The 20,782-nt window shown below is 40.5% G+C and overlaps 1 protein-coding gene across 9 annotated transcripts in view; it reads right to left on the bottom strand.

Annotated features, from left to right (window-relative positions):
* Positions 1-18,009, bottom strand: part of CPEB2 (cytoplasmic polyadenylation element binding protein 2) — a 65,923-nt gene extending 47,914 nt beyond the window's left edge. For 2 of the 9 annotated variants that reach the window (XM_033213775.1, XM_033213777.1), the window contains exons 1-4: positions 16,144-18,009; positions 12,918-13,199; positions 12,077-12,166; positions 3,242-3,332 (exon numbers count right to left, since the gene is read on the bottom strand). In XM_033213775.1, the coding sequence (XP_033069666.1) occupies positions 3,242-3,332; positions 12,077-12,166; positions 12,918-13,199; positions 16,144-17,799 (2,119 nt within the window). In that variant the 5' untranslated portion in view covers positions 17,800-18,009. Of the gene's footprint in view, positions 1-3,241; positions 3,333-12,076; positions 12,167-12,908; positions 13,200-15,613; positions 15,936-16,143 lie in introns of those variants that run through there. The other 7 variants (XM_033213778.1, XM_033213780.1, XM_033213779.1 and 4 more) reach the window with 5 other exon arrangements.
* Positions 18,010-20,782: the final 2,773 nt, after the last annotated feature.

The following is a 20,782-nucleotide window of genomic DNA, read 5'->3' as shown; positions in this document are numbered from 1 at the left end:
CCCTACTGTCCTGAAAAAACACTGGAGAGTAGGAAAATGCAAATAAGCTGCAGTGAAGTGTTTTGGGCATAAACAGGGATAAGAGGGAGGGTGCTTCTGTTAGCACAATCACCCAGTTCTCAGTTAGGTCAGGAACCTGCCCCTTAGCATTCTAGAGATCTGTTTGACTCCTTTCTTCCAATTGACAGTCTCACCTTGACTAATTTTTCTTTTCCTTTAACTGAGGGTAGAATTGAATACAAATTTACCACTCTGCCTTTTACCTCTGTGGTATCCAGCCTCCAGTATTCACATCTCTTGAATAGCAGACCCGGCCTAAATTGAGCAGAGCTGATCTACGTAGTTAACAGAACGTTGTGGAAATGATGGTATGAGACTTCTAAGGCTAGGACATAGAAGACATGGGGGCATTCATTTTGAGCTTTTATCACTCACTTTGGTGGATATAAGCAACCACGTTATAAGAAAAATTTTACAGCCCTGTTGAGAGGTCCATGAGGCAACAAATGGAGTTCTTCTGCCAACAGCCAGCCATGTGAGTGTACCATCTTAGAAAAAGATCCTCCAGTTCCAGTCAAGCCTTCAGATGACTGCAGCCTCAGCCAGTATGCTGACTGCTTCTTCAGGAGATATCCTCAGCCAGAAGTAACCAGCTGAACTGCTCCCAAATTCAAACCCACAGAAATTGTGTGAGATGATGTTTACTGTTGTTTTGATCTGCTAAATTTGGGATAATTATACAGAGATAACTAATATCTCTCCTCACTCAAGTTCATTTTCCTAGATATTTTCACCATTAATAGAAAGAGAAACAATTCATTTAAAAATTTATCCTCCAGCTCTCTTCTCCTTTTTCATCAGATCCCATAACAAAAACAAAACAAATGGCTGGTTTGTAAAACAGCATTTAGAAAGGATAAAATAATATTCATTTTGTTTTCTAGGGGAAAATAATTTTGTTTAATCAAACAGAGGACAGGATTTCCTAAAAGGGATGAAAAGGTAAGAGAGAAGAGATGAGACAGAGGGTGAAATACTGCCCTCAAGAACAGTAATGGAAAGAAGGAAAAGAAATTCAGGTGTTAAACCCTGGATGGTTTATTCCATTTGCTAGCACCTTGATTTAGAAGATTCTACTGAGGTCTAGCCCCCCCAAAAAAGTGCAATAACCAGAGTATGGGGAGAAAGAAAATACACAACATAATATCCCAGAGGCAGTGGAATTTGTATAAATAAGAAAGGAAAAAAAAAAAAAAGACTTAAAGTTGCAGCACCTAGTACCAAGATAATTTTAAATAGGGATATGATGGAGCTTTGTACAAATATCAGTCTTTTTTTTTTTATTTTATGCAGAGAAAGTTTCTCAATTTTTTCTTTTTTCTCTTTTTAAAAATTCCCTGTCATAAAACATGTGGAAGACAAAATATTTCACATTTTGTGTAAATATGAAGAGACCTGTCACCATGATGATTCCTAAAGGTGGTTAGTGAGCATGTTTTTCCCCTTCTCACAGCCAAAGATAATTTTTCTAACTTAAAAATTTTGAATTCACTTGAGATTAAAAAACATATATATCTATATACATGAGTGTGTATGTGTATATGTATATATAATTCCCCTTAACCTCACAATGCTTCCATTTCCTTTCCAATGTCCTCTTTTTAGGTTTCCCTTCAGTTTTACTATAATCCAGGCTAGTAAAAAGAAAAACTGAGATAATTAACAGTGCCACAGTGAACATTTTATCTAATATGTTTAAAAAGCCTTTTGAAAAAAAAAAAGACTGGGAGAAACAACGAAAAACTTTTATTATCCACTGGTAACAGTTAATAATCTTGACTTTATCTTGTATTAGAATTTCTAAGAGTTTTCTTTCTTGAGAAGCCAAGGAGATAAACAGGAAACTTCTTAATCATAAACTGCTGGCTTCTATTCTAAATGGTGGATCTAAGACAAACCACTGAAACTGCCAGCATAACAGTGAAAAAGACCAAGACCCTATACAAAGATACTAAAAAATCTAAGCTGAATTTTGGTTAGGAAAAAAAAAAACGAAACCCAAACACCTGACATACAACTTTACTGTAAGTTTGTATGAGGAATTACTATTAGCACACATAATCAACAATCACTAATATCCCCTCAGCTTCTCAAGCTCCTTAAAATTAAGGAATTGAAAAGACAACGAATTCTTTTTACAAGCAAAATCCATAAAGAGAACAAAATAGTTAGATATGTGGTCAGTATTATCAACTTAGCCCCACATCACCACCTCCCCGCCAATATGGAAGTTTATAGAGTTTTTAGGCCAAATCTTGAAATTCTAACTTGGCTTTATAGAATTAAAAATGGAGAAAGTTTACAAAGTAATCCATGATTTTGATTGAATGAGAGATTTTGAGCCAGAATAAAACAGTTAAGCTGCTCCTGAATTTCTGACTCACAGAAACCGTGTAAAGTAATAAATATTTATTGCTATTTTAAGCTGCTAAGTTTTGAGATAATTTATTATGTAGCAATAGATATCTGTCATGACTCAAATTGACAATTTGGTAGATTTTCACCATTGACATAAATGACAATGAGATATACTGTATAAATATATATAATAATATGTAATAATTTTCATTTTATATACAGAATGTGTACAGACAAAAACAAGTATGCTAATGAAACTTCTTCAAATACTATAAACAATTAGTGAAGAGTGCTACTATAGGATAAGTGGGCCGGTTCTTTTCCCTAATTTGTGTCAATTTCTATGAAGAGCTATTTTTCACCATGGAGAAGCCACTATAAAATATTCCCCCCCTTTCAAAACCCTACGACAGTAGAAGAAAAATAGAGAAAGGAGGTTAACTAGGGAAAATTCTAGGCTGGAATCACTGCAAATTGTGAATACAAGTATTCCAAGAAATATTTTTAGTATTTTTGTACTTGAAAGAATTCTAGAAAAGTGAATAGTGTATACTTTTAGATCCATTCTTCATTCTCTGGTGAACTGAAGCATGTCTCTAAATAGTAAATTTTCCTTAAATTGTAAGTCAAGGTAGGTGAGTTCACATTAAGTAACAAAGGAAAAAGTATGGCATTTCATAAAAACAAAGATTCTCATTAATAAATGTATAATAGAATTTTATAGTGGATATAGGTGCTACTTAGGGTTCACTTTCATATAAAAACTATTTAGATAAGCAAATTGGTGTATAACATAAACATATATTTTTAAAAAGTCACCTACCCTTAAGAGGATCATGCTCTGCTCTCATAATATCGATAAGGGAATTTTCCAAAGAGTGCATATTCAAACTGTCATACATTCTACTTCGATCCTGGAAGAGAAGAGGAAAAAAGGCATTATAATCTATGCATTTTCAAAACGTGATTATAAAAATACTATCTAAATTCTCTTACATAAAAGAGGACATCTGATTAATATATTACTAATTAATCTGTATCCCACAAAAATACCAGTAACTACAGATCTCATGAGCCACAATGTTCCTTGTATTGGAGGACATTATTTTCAGGACATTTATCTCTTAAATCTTTTATCAAAAGCAATCTAATTTTATTGGCAATACTAATGCAAAACAGTAAAATAATTTCTATGGTTACCTTTCTCTATAAAGTTTCCTGAAATCTTACATACACAGAAAGTATTTTTTGGTTAATTTCTAAACTTTTCTCAAGTATTTAGGAAGACAGATACTGGCACGTGGAAAATAAATATTTGGGAGGAAATATTTTAGTTCCATAATTGCACCATACTTTAAACATCTATCAAACACTTTGTTATTTGACATAGTAGTCTGAATTTCATAGTAAGTGCATAAACATCTTATATGGCAAAAATCAAAAGCATAAGATACTAACAACAGAACAAGGACTAATGCCTAGAATATTCAGATTCATATCTTACTCTCTAAAGTGCTTCCTTATTTGTGTCTGCATTTTTAAGCCTGCCTCCCCCAACTCCCCTGCAAAATAGGCACATGGAGGAGAGAAGAGTAAAAGCAGTAATCTCATTAAGTCTGCTACTTCACCAAGACTCCAAAGTCTTGTGTTATCAGAACCTTGTTTGCTGAATGTTCAATCCCTTCACTTGCTTATTTGAAAGAATATGACTCTTTAATGTCCATGAATTTCCACTGTATTCTGTTCAATACATACTGAATGCATCTGAAAAAAGGTATGTGGGGAACCACTACAGAAGCTTTCTGGCTCATGTCATCATCTAGGAGTCTTCCCAAAATAGTCACCCACCCAGTTAAGTATGTGTGTACATGCATGTGCAAGCTTATGTATATGTTGGGGAGGCAGGATAGTCCATTCTAAACTCTAAAAAATGATTGTCACAGAAAATGGAAAGGAAGAATCTGAAAATTAAGTGGAAATAAAAGTCCCCATAGAAATCAAAATAAGGCACTTAAGAACCTGGGTCCATGAGCTTCAATAGAGACCAGAAGTCTCTGAGATTATATATAATAGACTGTTCATGGGTGTACAGTAGTCCCCCCCTTTCTGCATTTTGCCTTCCACGATTTCAGTTATCTGTAGGACAATACAATAAGATATTCTGAGAGAGAGAGAAATGCCACTTTTACATAACTTTTATTACATTACATTGCTATAATTGTCCTACTTTATTATTAATTATTGTTGTTAGTCACTTACTGTGCCTAATTTATGAATTAAACTTTGTCATACATACGTTTTCACTGGGAAGAAACAGTATATGAAGGCACTATTTGAAGTTTCAGGCATCCACTGATTGTCTTGGAACGTATCCCTCAAGGATAAGTGGTGACTAGTGTATACATAAATTTTTTTTTTCCTGAAGAAAATGTTTATAGCTTTCATCAGTTTTCCACGGGAGTCCACAATCCAGAGAAGATTCAGAATCAGTTCTTTAGAAAGCTAAAGAAAAACCTAAGTAGCTTTTCTAAGAATATGTCCATTTATTTACTTTACTTTGATGCTTAAATTAAGGTTGTAGCCTTTTTAAATCTAGGGGTTCAGAATCAGCACTGTAGACTAAATAAGCTGCTGTCAGGGATTTAAAAAAGGTAAAAAGTAACACGGAATGACTGAAGGAATGCTAAACTGGAGGCTCTTATTCCAGCTTTTATCACAAATTAACTATCAGTACTATTTACTGATTTGTACTGAAAGGCCCTTGAGGTAAAACACATGCATCAATAACAGCCGCTCTCTAGAACAGTGACTTTGATTAGTGATGGAGGCACAAAGAATCAATGAGCTGTAACAGTTGTTCCTAAACTTGAGCATGTTTCGGAATCATATGGAAGGCTGGTTAAACACACAGACTGCTGAAACACATCAAATTCAGTAGGTCTGGAGTGGAAACTGAGAATATGTATTTCTAACAAGTTCCCAGGTGATACTGATTCTGCAGGCCTGGATATCACACTTCATAAGAAGCAATTAGTTTCTTCGTCTGAAGTCACTAAATCTCTCTAGGCTCTGGTTCTAACTCCTAGAAAATAATCATGTCAGACAAGATTATGCCTATAGTCTCTTTAAAAATTACAGAAAAGAAAAAGACTCAAAATACTCCAAAATTAATGAAATATTAATAAAACAGAAACAGAGAATAGGATGGCCCATATGGGCAAAAATGACATATTAATTTTAGGAATCTATCCAAATATGTCCATCTTCCCTGTACTTCCACAATACTGTGTTCATAACCAATTTGTTGATTTTCCTGTCTTTTCCACTAAACTTCTAAGTTGATTAAGAATAGGGACTAATTACAGAATATAGTTAGTTCTCGTATGTCTGTTGAATGAATACTCCTTTATCTTTACCATAAAAACTCAGTAAAAAATGTAAAAAAAAAGTCGAGTTCTGTGAGGAGAAAGACTGTACTTCTTAAACAGTAATTGCGAAGGACTATAAAACTTTTTCAGAATCCTCAATGGAATAGGTAGTCAAATGTTAATTGACTAAACTGACACAAGCATCAGATTAATGTGGCTTGCTATGAACCTGAATTTCCAACAACCCAATGGAAGATTAAGTACTATTATACTGAAAGTTCCCAGATGTATTTAAAATAGAATTATAAAATATAAGCTGTAATGACAAAAGTTAATGTTCATATAATTAAGCAAAAAATCCCTCTGCAGGTGTGCCATATCATGACGGTTCTAAGAATATATTGTAAATACTTTAAAACACTTTATTATCCTCCTTACCCTAAATCCTCACAAAGGAAATATATTACAGTTCATAGTTATCTTTTTAGGTTGATGACTTTGAACAGAATCAACCTATGCCCAGTCAACTGATGACCTTAATTAATGGTAACTAATAAATCACCCAAACAATATTTCCCAAGTAACTTCCTTTTTCTGGAGGTGTAGGGGAAAGTACACTCTACCTTCGTTGTAAGAGGTGTGATCTTGCTCTAGAGCATGGTAAAATTATTGCCTGGGTCATGGACAATATTTAAAGTATGAAAGAGAAACATCCTTAAACTAACTATAAATATCAGTGACCACTATATAATTAATTTTGAGAGGTGTTACTCAAAAAGGCTGCATCTATTAATAACTTCAGCTTGAGTGTCTATATCTAACTCAATCAGTGAGACGCCTACTTATAAGGTCTCTTATTTTCCTTTTTCTGTTAAGTATTTGATCCTACACTCCTACTCTAGGAAAGAAAACAGCAAAGCTATTTTAAAAAGATTAGCTTGGTTATACTTTGTAAAGCATCAGCTGCATCCCATGTGATTTTTAAAGCAACAAACATAAAACAGCCGTGAGCAACCAAAGAGCACATGACATCTCAAAGTTGCTTTTTGAATTTAATGAAACCTATAGGCTTACATGCAAAAGATATAGATAATTCCATTAAATAAACTGTGGGAATTAAAATATGACTCCTGAAAAAACAGAAACAAATCTGGTTATAAAACACACACTCATGCACTCTTCTGAAATAAAGACATTAGGAAAAGTTGTGTTCATGCAAACTGCCATCAGTTTAAAAACTAAACAGAAGAACTAAGGCAATTTTCAAGTGACCATGAACACAACAATACTAATTATCATTAATAAATATGGAAAATCATAGCAATGTAATTTACATTTATTACAAGGCTATTTGAAAACACCAAGATATTCACAAAAATAAGAATCTATGAGGAAAAGTGTGCATGCAATCAATTCTAAAATATAAAAACTATCTGGCAAAGAATCAACTAAATGGCCTTTCAGAAACTGAGATTACAGAATCTCATAATAATTAATAGAATAAAATGATTAGAAAACATTGTTGGAAAAGGTAGAACCTCTTTTATTATAATACTTATTTCATGGTTTTTCTTAAACCCAGACATTTGCCACAAACATTTACGGGAGTGTCAATAAAAGCTTAGAAAGGCTGAAAAACACACAAAAGAATAAAGTGATCCTAATCTTGAAAAAAGATGACCTAAGCAAAGATTATAAACACTGAAAAATAACTAAGGAGGTCAATGCACAATATTAGAAGCGGTATGACAAAAGGAATTCAAACAATTACAATTTGAAGAGATAATTACTTTTTTTGCTGGGATATATTAAAAACCCTGTTTTATTTTAAAATAAGTGGTCAATTAGAAACTTTTCCTCTTGAAAATGAGGTACTCTTCCAAAGAAAAATAAGATTATAGAAAAACCCTACATTCTTATATTTAATGATTTAGCAGATGCTTGAAAATGTATTATTCTGCTTAATTAGAAAGATCAGCTTTTATTGTACTTATGTTTGTTTACTTCTCTAATTTTTACTTTAAAATAAAGCAAGGTAGTGCTAATATTGTCCTTAATTTTAAGTAGATATTGACCATACATTCCTGTTACACAATGTTATCGCACCATACTCAATTAGTAGCAGATGCCGTGCTACTCCACTGCATAACGTAGTACTCAATCTCATAAGCTCTCTTCTCATTCTCTAGTTGTTCCACATAGATAACCCTTATTCCTCCAACTAGACTCTTACCTTCTCCAAGACAAAGAATAGTATTTTTTATCCATATATCCTGAGGGTAATTAAAACACTAACATACAGAATGAATGAAGATACATTTCTTGAATTTTCTTTATTAATTTTGAACCTCAACAAAGTGTGTTCGTCATTCTCAGGAAAAAAAAACAATCAAATGTTTTAAAAGGCCAAAGCTATTCTAGTACTCACAAGAATTAAAATAGAAAGACAAGTGGAAAACATTTCAAGAACAATTAAAGCACTGAACACAGAATAGGAAACAAAAAGAAGGCATCCATTACTTAAGCTGTAATACAAGAGTCCATTCTTTTTCATTTTCAGTGGGCATGTAACAGTTTGATGACTATGAATGTCCCTGAAGTTCATCTGGTTTACAAACCATTATTTAAGAAATGCTTTATTAGATAAACAAATTGGGCTTGGCATGCAACTATATACTGCTTTGTGTATGTGTGTGTGTGTGTGTGAGTAAAGACTCAAATAATATTTTTTTCTGAGACAGATCTCCAAATTATGATTTACCACATTATCATAATAGCCTATTAAAGATTAGTGGAAAGTATCTTCAATTAGTTCAAGGTAGCTTCTTAGGTGACATGCTCAAGCACTGCAAGTAGAACGTGTGGAAGACCAAAAATTTGGAGTTGATATATTGCCAATTCCCCAGGTGGAAGGCAGGGTGACATGCATGTATACGCTTCATACACTTGCACATACTGTTGCAAGACATTACTTTGTTTACAGTGAGCTGACATGTCATACGTAAACTTGTAAGTAATAATAACCTCAGTTAAAGGATATTTACTCTTTGATTTAAAACATATGAATAAATATAGCGTAACTTTAACATTAAACTGAAAACTCCTATTTTTCTGGGAAGAGGGGGTGGTGTCTTGTTATGTTGCCCAGGCTGGACTCAACTCCAGGGCTCAGGCAATCAATCCTCCTGCCTCAGCCTTCCAAGTAGTGCACGTTACTGGATCTGGCTGCAAGTTCCATTGTAATATAATTTAGAATTCAAATTTTGAGTATGATTCTTGCAAGGGTAACTAGCTAATGACATTTTAAAGTAAAGTAATTAATAGCCCTGAGGATATTCATGCATATATACTGGCTGGGCGCGGTGGCTCAAGCCTGAAATCCCAACACTTTGGAGGCCGAGGCGGGCAGATTACGTGAGGTCAGGAGTCTGAGACCAGCCTGGCCAACACGGTGAAACCCTGTCTCTACCAATAATATAAAAATTAGACAGGCATGGAGGTGCCTGCCTGTAATCACAGCTACTGGGGAGGCTGAGGCACGAGAATCGCTTGAACCTGGGAGTGCAGTGAGCCAAGATCATGCCACTGCACTTCAGCCTGAGTGACAGAGTGAAACTGACTCAAAAAAAAAAAAAAAAAGAAATTCATAGAGATATATAATACTAATTTTAAAGTCAGAAATGTTTATAATTTATATTTGCTTTTAAAAAGTTTTAAATGTGAGGGTTTTCTATTTTTAAAAATTCTTATTTAAAATAAAATTCCAACCCACAAAATTTTACATATTAGCAGAAATAAAAATCAACCTACAAAACTAGATTCTTTCTTATTTATTGAATTCAATTATGTGTTCACCTCTTGATATAGGTAAGCCTGCAGTATCCAAATACAAGAATTAAGACTTCAGTTCTAGAATTTTGTATTATATTCTAGGCCCTAATAAGTTTGAGCCTAAAGGAAATAAAAAGTAAAATGTTTTAAAATAATGTACTTGTTAACAAAAATATACTCAAATTACATTGTATGTGATGACAAAAGGTCAGAAATGCAAATAATCTCCTCAGACATTTAAGTGACTAAGTATCTTCTATAATTTTAATTTTGCCAAAGAATGAGAAACCACCCAACATTTTAAGATACCAATTTCATTTTGTAGCTGCTGCTGTATTTTTAAGAGGCTCAACTTCAAATACCTCAACCTTTTATGGAAAGATGGAAACACCTAACAAATTATGTATAAGCACTTTTAGGGTACTTAGAGGAGACAATGACATTTCTTTTAAGTCCAGTTGAAAGGTCACATACTACCTGCACTTCCTTAGACTAATGCCTTAGACCCTTTGCTCAAAGAAACCAAGAGGCTTGTATTCTAAAAATAGAGGCAAGGGGGTGGGGCAGCAGGGAGGAAAAGAAATGGCCAAAACAGATCAGAGAAAGTGTAAAAGCTGGCTGGAAAGGCCTTAAATGCCTAGTTCAAGGTCCCCCTTTTACAGATAAGGAAACTGTGACCCAGAGAGATTAAAGCCCATAAACTATGTCATTCAATGTCATAAAGATTATGAGGAACAGGAAGAAGATCCAAATAACAGGCCTTCTTTCCTTCCAGTTCCATTCACCTTCCATTATCTCTTTTTTTCCCCCACCGCTGTCTTCTACCTTCATCACATCACACCTCTGGCTCAAGTATCTAAAGGGAATGCCAATATCTCGGCAGTTTACCAGATAAGTTTATCTTTAAGCACCAAAATCATTTTTCCTAAAATAAATCTCCCTAAAAACTTAGGTTATAAAACAGGTAAAAGCAGAGTAGCTTTGATTGAAGTCTAAGTGGGAGGGCAGCCCCAGAGGCTGATTTGAAAGCTTCCCTTTCATTATCACCCCTGTCTCCTTTCTAGCATTCCACCAACTGAAATCAACTCAATAAGCTGATTTCTCAACATCTGTCCCTGCCTCATGGACCCTGTAATGCCAGCTATTTTGTATTCTTTTCCATGGATACTTATTTTTCCTATATATGTATCCATCCTATTGCTTCTTCCCGCACCAACAGAGTAATTATGTCCTCTTCTATCTGAAAACATTTCTCTTGCCACCTTCAAAATAATTACATTAATTTTCTTCTCCTAAACATACCATCTCCTAGGCATTCACGTGTTGAATTTAAATACAAAAATGCTACCATAAAAATATCACTAATAAGGTTTAACTGGACCAGAGCAGAGAAGAGAGTAGATGTAAATAGCTAACTTATATTAACAAGACAATACCTTGCAAATTACATGAAGTAACTACCACTTCTAAGGGAAGACCCTGGCAGGACTACTTTGGAAAACAGGCAGGACTTGGCTAAAACAATTGTTGGTGGTTGATTATCAAAATTGGTGCTAACTTTCTAGATTAGAAAGTTACTTACAAATGTATTATTAATCTGTTTATGTCCTTACTTGTAAAATCGTATCATGTTAACAAATTAAGCAAGGAAGAGACTTAGAATAACACAGCTCCATTCATAAAACACACACGACGTTAAGTCTATACTCATTCAAACTTGAGCTCTCTAAGAAAGAACCTGCATATATAAGGACTAAGTTTTCTATATCCTGTAATAATCCTCACCACCCGGTACACCTAGTATACATTCAAATTCAGTTTGCAGGAAGAAAGATAGTATTTTGTAAAAAGGTGTGAATGTAATTTGATTAAGGCTAACTCCCAGCTTTTTCACTAAAGGTTTCTCCATAGAAAACTGATTATTTGGAATAAGTCAGGGTACAAAAGCAGTAACAAAATTTAGAATACTAGGCTATAAATTGTTTAATAAAGGTGAAAAAACGGAACCAAGAGAAGTCTTTTTTAGAAATATATCTCAAAACAAATATACCTCATGACAAAAATTTACTGAAAAGTTCTATGAAACATTAAATACAAAGCTGCATGTTAAGTAAACATATGATTTTGTACCTAATTGCATATAATTCTGAAAAGAGATACAATCTGTTTAGTTTGACTGATGCTTAAAGTCAGGTGCTCTTGTGTATATAATCCCTTTTTCCAAAAATATTTATTATGTTTTAGAAATATAAAAGGATTAATTACTCTTAAATTTGAAAATAAAAAAATTCTTACATTAAATAGTTCAAAGCAGGTGATCCTTAAAAAATAAATTGCTTCAGTGTCCTCTAACACATGTTTCAATAGGTATAATAAGAAAGTAAATAATAAATCCTACTCATAACATAAATACTAAACTCCTAACCGAAATCCTAAAAAGTATACACTGTGCAGCCTACCTGGTCTATTCTGGATGTTCCGGCTGCAGTGCACCAACTATCTTGGAGTGAATCTGAGCCCCAAGCTGGCAACTGCAAACTAGATCTCACCTTCAATAGCATAGAAGTTTTCATCAGAAATCAGCAGTTGTCTTCCCCATACCCACCCAACGAAAGAAAGAAAGAAAACCAAAAATAAAGCTCTATCTTAAATCCTCATTCCATCCTTTAAAGGTTTAAGAAAAAACAAAACAAAACAAAAACCTCACTTGCAATAGCCATAAAGGAACTTCAACAAAATAATAAAAAGCCTGAGGGAAAAAAAAAAGTCTAATCAACGTATTAGGCCACATTTAGAAAACATAATTGGTGAATTAGTGAAGATAAATTTAAATTAGATGCAAAAAAGCCCTAATATTATTTTGCCACAATCACAGCTGTAGTAAGTATATTCTAATCTATATACAGCCGATCGTAGTGAAATCTAAGAATAGCTAAAATTACAGAACATTTTAGCTTAGCTATATTATAGGAGAAACAAATTTTGGTGGCCCATTAGAGTTTATACATGAAAACATTCTTAAAGAGCTGCCAATTGAAAGCTTCAGTATGTATTTAATCAATACAATGGGTTTTTCTCTGTTTTACTAAGCTTATTTTCCATTGCGTGTTTAGAGAATTTTTTTACATTCTCAATTTTCTCTGTATAGATATTTTAACCTTTGTTAATTAAATTATAGGCTTAAAAATTAAAACTTTATTTGAAAAAATGTTAATTTTACCATACCACTACCACCACCACCCAATTCCCTATTTTGAAAGATTAACATTAGAGATAAGGTCATTTACATACCATTCTTACCTGTAAGGGTAAGAGTGTATTACTATTGTTGTCTGTTCTGAACACATTATCTTCAATCCAAGATTTTGGAGTCAGTGATGGAGTTGAGCGAGTAAATTTCGGTGGTGCTATGACATTACCAGAAAACGGTTTCTTCAATGGAGATATCTGATTCATAGTTCCTGGGATTCCCATGTTTCCGGTTCTACGATGATCTCTGCCATGCATTGCTCCCCAGGACATACTTCCAGTGCCCCAGCCACTGCTCTGATGGTTGCTCCAGGGAGATTGTTTCAGAAGAGGCTGGGGAAAACATAGCTATTTAAATTGCGGCATTTAAAGAGTTTACAATTCAAATTCAAATGTCAGACCTAAGAATTTATATGAATGAAATATATAAAGGCAAAAGAATACATCTTTTCTAGGTTATAAAAGTAATAGTCTTGAGATCTTCCTATGTGAAATCATATTTGATGCTGGTCAAGTTTTCATCTTCTTGTGTACTATAAATATGATATTTTATGACAGTTACTAAAATAGAACCATGCAGTTCCTTTTTATCCTTCAGAAATAACTGTATACATGATAAATATGAAGAAAAAATTGAAATTAACTGAAGATTCTTAAAGATATAACACACATGGTGATCTTAAAGCAACCATATTATGCTAGGCACACAACTAAAAATACGGTCTTTGTTAATTAAAATATCCTACTCATGCAAGTGAAATACATTGACTTCATGTTTCCAAAACAAGTTGCACTGCTACAAAAGTGGGAATTACTCTATTGCACAAATTAAAATCGCCTTTTGGAATAAGGGTAGTATAGAAACTATGTCATTTTTCTGCATTGTTTATTTAACTGTTAAGGCATATTATTCCAGTTTTAGTATAGTTTGTCTTAAAGTGTTTTTGTTTTTATTTCACTTAATTATCCATGAACTTTGAAGCAAGTATCTGATGTTACCCATAGGTGGATCCACTGAGGTATACTGCCAATTAACTATATGCTTTGATTATTCCACTAGAGATCTTGATACAAGTCTCCATCACGTTGATTCATTTTCAAAAGTAAAATATATCCTAATCTAAAACCTGTGGCAAGAAAAGTCAAGTCATCAAAGAATGGTAAATCCACCAAAAGGCTAATAATCGTAGTTTTGGGTTTTTTTTTTTTTTTAAAGAAGTATTCATTCCTGGTAATTCTACTATCAATACGTTTATACTTTAATACTTTGGTGTTAAGATGTAGCCAAAGTAGTATGAACCATACAGTTACTAAAAACATGGTTCTCTTAAAATTGAACCTGCTTTTTATAAGACAATTAAAAGAGAAACTCCTGATCTACAGCACCAATTTTTAAAAACTTTTAAATGCTAACATAATCATGAGTATATATTATTCTTTCCTCCTCCACAGAGTTCCAAAGCATAATTAAGGAGCCATGGATAAACCACTTCATTCTTGAGGGCCTTACTTTCCTTATTAAATGATTTAATGCTCAAAGTTATCTTCCAGTGATCTAAAATTCTATATGAAAGCTATGTGACCTCTCACACTCCATGGCTAGACCCATCTTTTGTCCAAAAGCAGATTACAGTTAAATATGGATCATTGTATATGTTCTTCCAACGCTCTGTATCACAACTTTAAGAATACAAAATTACCTACAGAAAATTTTCTGTGGACAAGTTTCCAGTTAACAAAAGGAAGACCCTGAGTCACAAAAGACAGTTGCTGAGGGTTATAAAAATCATGAAAACTTGGAACATTATTTCAAAATCCCTATTTTCAATCCTTACAGGCCACATTCTCTTTTCTAAGAAAGAAATCAGTGATTCAACAAAAACTGTTCACTATCACTTTGGTTAACTCAGATAAACTGTTAACTTTCACTTGGGTTAATTTATATAATATTCACTTTAAAAAAGACGAATCCTTGAAAACTTTGGTCAACTGAAAAAGTTATGGGGTTAAGGTCATATTTTGCGTCTCTGTCAATCCTTAATCACGAAAATAGAAAATGGACTTAAACAGAATGAACACTGCAAGAAATGCTAACAAGATTCAAAACCAACAAGACACTCTTTCGACGTCAATTTACCAATCCAGGGGTCACCCAAAAATTGTATTGAGGGAATAACAAAAAAGATCTTGAATCAGAAAAGATTCGGAAAATAAAAACCTCTGCCCAGTGTTATTTCATAATATTACCTACTTAAAATACACACGGCTCAATATTCCCTTGCAGAAGGTTAAGGCAACCAAAAAAATGTACCGAGAGTCTACAAGGAAACACATTAATCCCAGATCCAAGTTCAGTTTTGTCTTAAAACCCACAAAACATGACCCCAACATTGAAAAGCACAGAAACTAAGACAATCGTGGGGTATCTCGGTTTGAACCCGAGGCGTCACTAACAGTTTCTCCTTCCCACTCCTGTGAGCCAAGGAGGCGACCCCGCGGGAACCAGGTCCTGCTAGGAGCGCGGTCGGCCGCTCCCTCCCGAATCGCCGGTGGCCCAGGGTGCGGCGCTGCCGGCAGGTTGACCGGGCGGAGCTTTGCGAGCGGCTGGACGGACCGCCGGGCGGGCTGCGGCTTCAAGGCGAGATCCCCGCCGGCCAATTAAGAATAAACAAACTCCAAAGAAAAAAAGCCCTTCCGCCTTCCCTCATTGGACGGTGGGACAGTGTCAAGGGCACCCCCGCACGCACCTTCTCCAACAATCATTTTTCTCCTGCCCAAGTTCACTTTCCACGGCCGCTCTTCCAAGGGCCCCGGCCCGTCCCCGGTCCTCGCCGCGCCTCCCCGAGTCAGGGGCTCGGGGCGGCCCTCCAGGCTCAGGGCACCGGGTGGAGCCCGGGATGCGCCAGCTAGGAGGGTCAGGGAGAGACGCCGCGCCCGGCAGCCCGCGGCCACGGCGCTATTCAGCCCCTGCCCCAGCCCCCACCGCTGCGCCGGGACATTCGAGGGGCGCCCGGCCAGCCGCGGCTCCCTGCGCGAACTCGTCTCCCACGCCCCCGCAGCCCACGGTGGCTACTGCCCTCCCACCCCGCCGGGGGCTGCGGTTCCGAGTCCTGTCACGGTTGTCCGCCTTCTCAGTCCTACTCTCACTTGGGCGAGTGGCCCCCGTCGCGGCTTCTCTCGGGGCTAAGGTCAGGTCCCCGGCCTCCCAGCCACCGCCTCCGTCCCCAGCCCGCGGTCTCCCGGTCCCGCGGCGCGGCCATGCCGCCGCCCGCCGTACCTGGTGGTGGTTATAGGAGTTCCTCTGCTGCAGGAAGGCGGCGGCCGCCGCCTGGTGCTGCTGCTGGAGCTGCGGGCTGACGGGCGACCTCCGGCTCTGAGGCTGCTGCGGCGCCGCGGGCGGCGGGGGCTGCTGTTGAGGTAAATTCATGGCGGGCGGCGGCGGAGGGGGCACAGCGGTAGCCGAGAAGGGGCCGCCGAAGCCGCCGCCGCCGCCGCCGCCGCTCGTCGGCACGCTGAGCCCAGTGCAGCCGTGCGGCGACACGGGCGAGAAGCTCGGGAAGAAGGCCGGGTTCATGGACGACGGCAGCCCGGGGTAGAAGCCGTTCTCTGAGTCGGGGCTGGGCGGCGGCATGGCGCTGAGCGAGCCGCCGCCGCCGCCGCCCGGGGTGGTGGCCGACGAGCCGGGCGGCTGCGGCTGCGGCTGGGGCGTCTGCTGGGGTGGCGGCTGCTGCTGCTGCGGCTGGGTCGGCGGCGGCTGCTGGGGCTGGGGTGGCGGGGACGCGGTCTGCACCGACCAGGGGGTGCCGAAGCCGGGCAGCGGTGGCGGCGACGCGGAGCCGCCTCCCCCTCCGCCTCCTGGGGGACCCCCGCCCCCGCCGCCGCCGCCCGGGTGTGGAAGGTCCGGGCTCTGCAGGCTGCTGAAGGCGCCCGCGCCAAGCGCACCGCCGGGCAGGAGGTTACTGGGACTGTTGAGCAGAGGGTGGTTGGGGGACTCCATGGAGCCCGGCGCGGGGTTCACCGGCGGCGTCGAGGAGGCCAAGCCCGCATTGGGGGACTCGGCGGCGCTGCCCTCGCCCGGGGCTGGGGTCTTGCGAGGGCTGCCCGCGCCTCCGTGGCGGCGCCGCGGGGCTGCGGGCGGCGAGGGAGGGAGCTGCGGGAGCGGGGGCAGGTCGGCCGGACGCTGCCGCGGGGCGAAGTCCTGCGGCGAGAGGTGCTGCGGCTGCGGGAGGCTGAACTGCTGCGGCGGCTGTTGCTGCTGGCGCTGACCGAGCTGCGCCGGCTGGAGGAGCGGGCCGGCCGGCGGCGGCGGCGGGCTGAACCGACCGGGGCAGTGGAGCGGCGGCGGCGGCGGCGGCTTCGAGTCCGGAGGGTGGGGAAGGTGGGGAGGGCTGAACTCTTTCCTCTTCTGGCTGCTCAGCTGCTGCTGCTGCCGCTTACTGAAGTCCTGCGGGGAGGAGGTGCGGCAGCAGCAGCAGGAGGAGGCGGAGGAGGAGGGGTGGTGCAGACTCGGTTTGAAGTCCTGGGAGGGGAGGAGGTGGGTCACACCCGCGATCGTGCCGCCGCCGGGGTGGTGGTTGGGGAGTTTCTCCGTGGCCGCCGCCCCCGAAAGCGGCCGCGCCGGCTGCTGTGTCAGCCCCAGCAGCAGTTCATCCTGCATGGTCTGCTGATGCGCCAGGAACGGGGAGGAAGAGGAAGCGGCGGCAGCCGGGCTGCCCGCGCCGCCGCCGAGGGGGATGGAGAAGGGGGAGGCGGCCTCTAAGAAGCCGGTGACAGGCAACGGTGGTGGCGACAGCGGGCCGAAGGGCGTGGCAGAGGGCAGCGGGTTGGCGGACCCCACGGCGTAGGGACCGTACGCCTCGCCGCTGAACAGGGGCCCGGGGCTGCTGCTTCGAAGCGGGGCGGTCTGCAGCACCCCAAACCCGAAATCCCTCATTTATCTGGCCGCCGGCAGCGGGAGGAGACACTCCTAGTCCCCTGACCCACCTAGGAAGAGCCGCCGGCGCTGGGGCTGCGCGGCCGTGGTGGAAGGAGGGGGAGTCAGTGACAGAGGGACACCGTGACTGAGCCGGGGGCACCGACTTCGGCCCCACCACCCCTCGCGGCGATCGCCGCCGCCGCCACCTCCCGAAACCGGCTCGGGCGCCGCTGCCGCTCCCGTCGCCGTCGCCGCCCTGGCCGCTTAAGAACCCCGGAACGTGCGTCAGCGCCACCTCACAATCGCGCCGCCCCCCGCGGTGCGTCCCGGCACGCGCGGGCGCGAGGCCACCGCGCCCCCGTCGCCCCTCCCCGCCCCTCATTAATATGCAGACGCAGCCGGGGCGCGCTCGCCCTCCCGGGAGGGCGGGAGCGAGCGGCGCGTCCCCTCGGGCCTCTCAGCTCCCGGGGAAATGGAAGGCCCGTTGGGGTGGGGGTCGGCTGGCTGACAGAGGTCGGGAGCACTGGGTGGGCGCGCGCACGAGGGCAAGCACGCGCCTGGGAGGGAGGGACGGTTTCTGGGCAACGGCCCCTCCCTGGCGCGGGATCGGCGCAGAACCTGCCCGGGTCGCAGGCGTCTCCGCCCCTCGCGGTGCCTCCTCCTTCTTGTCACCTCGGTTCCGCCCTAGGTGAGGAGAAGCCCTGCCGCACCACTCGGGCTTCCCAGGGCGGGGCTGCCCCGTGGGGGAAACTGAGGCCCGGGACCTCGACCAGCGCCTGCGCCGTGCGAGCCCGCGTAGAAGTAGGTGCCCGAGGACCCCAGCGCAATGCGAGAGCCCGGCCCAGCCTGGGGGGTCCTGTGGTGAACTCGCATCTGGGCTCTGGAGGCTTGAAGTCCGCTGAGCGCCTCGCGCCTCGCCCGGCACCTCTAGACCCCGAATGCCGGATCTAGGGCCCCCTCGTCGCCCTAGGAAGCTCCCTCTGAGCTTGTTTCTGTTTTTAGGCGCTGGTAGGGGTGCTGTCACCGACATCCTATAGCTGCCGAGTGTGTTTCTATAGGGTAAACATGAAGCCTCGGATCCCCGGCTGTATTCCAGGCATTTTCACTTGAGTAAGAAGGAACAAAGTCCCTGGAACAAACACGCTCCGCGTGGTTATTTACACACTCGGATGCGTGGAACGGGTTCCACGGAGAGCTCCCATGGTAACCCCGGGCCAGCTCCGTTTCATAAAAGCGTTTCATGTGCCATCATCAGGGCCGCAGCATGGGACTCCTCCCCATCACATTCATTCTGGCGTCCCCGCCCCTTCCCCCCAGGGAGACTCTAATTTATTCCTAAGCTTTATGAATTTTCAAGGGAGAAATAGTTCTTACATCAGGGAAAAAAAAGGAGGTTCTGACTCAGCAGCAGACTTGTTGAGACTTGCAAAATGGAAGGGAGAGAGCTTTCCATGGTAGAGCTCTTTAGAAGCCTTAGAGGAGGAACTAATCCTGTGTGTTTCCTTTTGTATAGAAACATTTTACATACAGTATTTGAAGGTCTAGATAAAGAATGACAGAGTGATCCATACTACATGATGAGATGAACTTCATGATCCTGTTTTGTAATTTTAACGTTTTGCTTGATGCTTAGAGAAATGAAACTATTAAATGAATCCTAGAATGTAGACTAACCCCCAAAGTAATGGAAGGTGGATTCAGACTTTACTTGATTTTGGTTTACAAGTGAACTAAGATTAAATATTTAATTTTATAAATTACTTTTACTGATGTAGGCAGAGTGTACATTTTTATAAGTCCTCATTCTGTATTTGAATTCTACTTCAGTGTCTTAAATTTATATAAATCGAAATAAACATGGTAGAAAGAGAGCAATATTGCCCCAGGGAACTGTATTTCATGTGTAATGTTTATCTCTGCTATCCTGTCCAATGAACCAAGTTTTATGTTGCCTTTACAATAAAGAAAAAGTATGTTTTTAAAAACTCATAAGTGGTTCAGAATTTGGTCAGGTGAATAGAAAATTGGTTCAACTTATTAATCTCAAAATCATTTTTAACAATCAGGCAAAATGTAGAACTGGAGAAGTACTTTTATTCTAAATTACAATGTCTAGAAAATAACTGGAGCTCAGCATTTAAAATATAAATGGTTATTTTCGCAGTACATATTGGCATCTTATTCATTTTTTAAAAGGTATTGTGCAGGAAAAAAAACTACTTCTGCAACTAAGGAATGCAAAATCTTAAAAATGGATGAATTTTTTTCCAAATACAGATGTATTTGATTGGAATCATTTGCAGATCCAACAACAAATCTTGAAATAGGGGGAAAATACAGGCATAAGCCTTAGCTCTATCATCCATTAACACTTCAGTTAGTAAAGAGGAGAGAGCGCATACGTTTAAAAGCTAACTGGTGCCTTTCTGGGCTAGAGTTTTGAACAAAAACAAGATTTATTAGTACTCTGATACTAGTTTTGTTCTAGAGGATTTAGAGATCTCTGAAGTGGGGAAAAGCCATCAAGTTTGTTATTACATAATAATGTCAAACTTCGTATTCAGTACACCAAATTCCAAATCCTGCCAGGGCCTCTACTCACTACTTTTGTGAGGGCCCCGTTTTTTTAGAACAGAAAGTTACTTTCTGACATCTTGTAAGCTGGTGATCTTGCCCTTATTGAAAATATTCAAATGAAAAGATTTCCTAGAGTGGGGAGTGGAGTGGGGTAGGAAGAAGGAGCAGCACATGGTGGGGAGGGACTATGGTCCTCTAGCAGTTTCCATGCCAAGATCTTAATGAGTCCATTTTATGATTTTTTTTGTTTGTTTTTTTACATGAAAATATTTTGACTCATGATCATTAACTAGGACCTTGACTTTGTATTTGACAGTCCCTTATTCATTTACTCCCACTGTCCTGGGCAAGTGTTTTTAAAAATATTTTTGCTACAACCCAATATACATGCAACAAACTCCTTTTTATAATTTTAATTTTAAAA

This window comes from Trachypithecus francoisi, unplaced genomic scaffold (genome assembly GCF_009764315.1).
Source record: "Trachypithecus francoisi isolate TF-2019V2 unplaced genomic scaffold, Tfra_2.0 Lachesis_group1, whole genome shotgun sequence".
Taxonomy (NCBI): domain Eukaryota; kingdom Metazoa; phylum Chordata; class Mammalia; order Primates; family Cercopithecidae; genus Trachypithecus; species Trachypithecus francoisi.
This window is presented reverse-complemented; position numbering and strand designations above follow the sequence as displayed.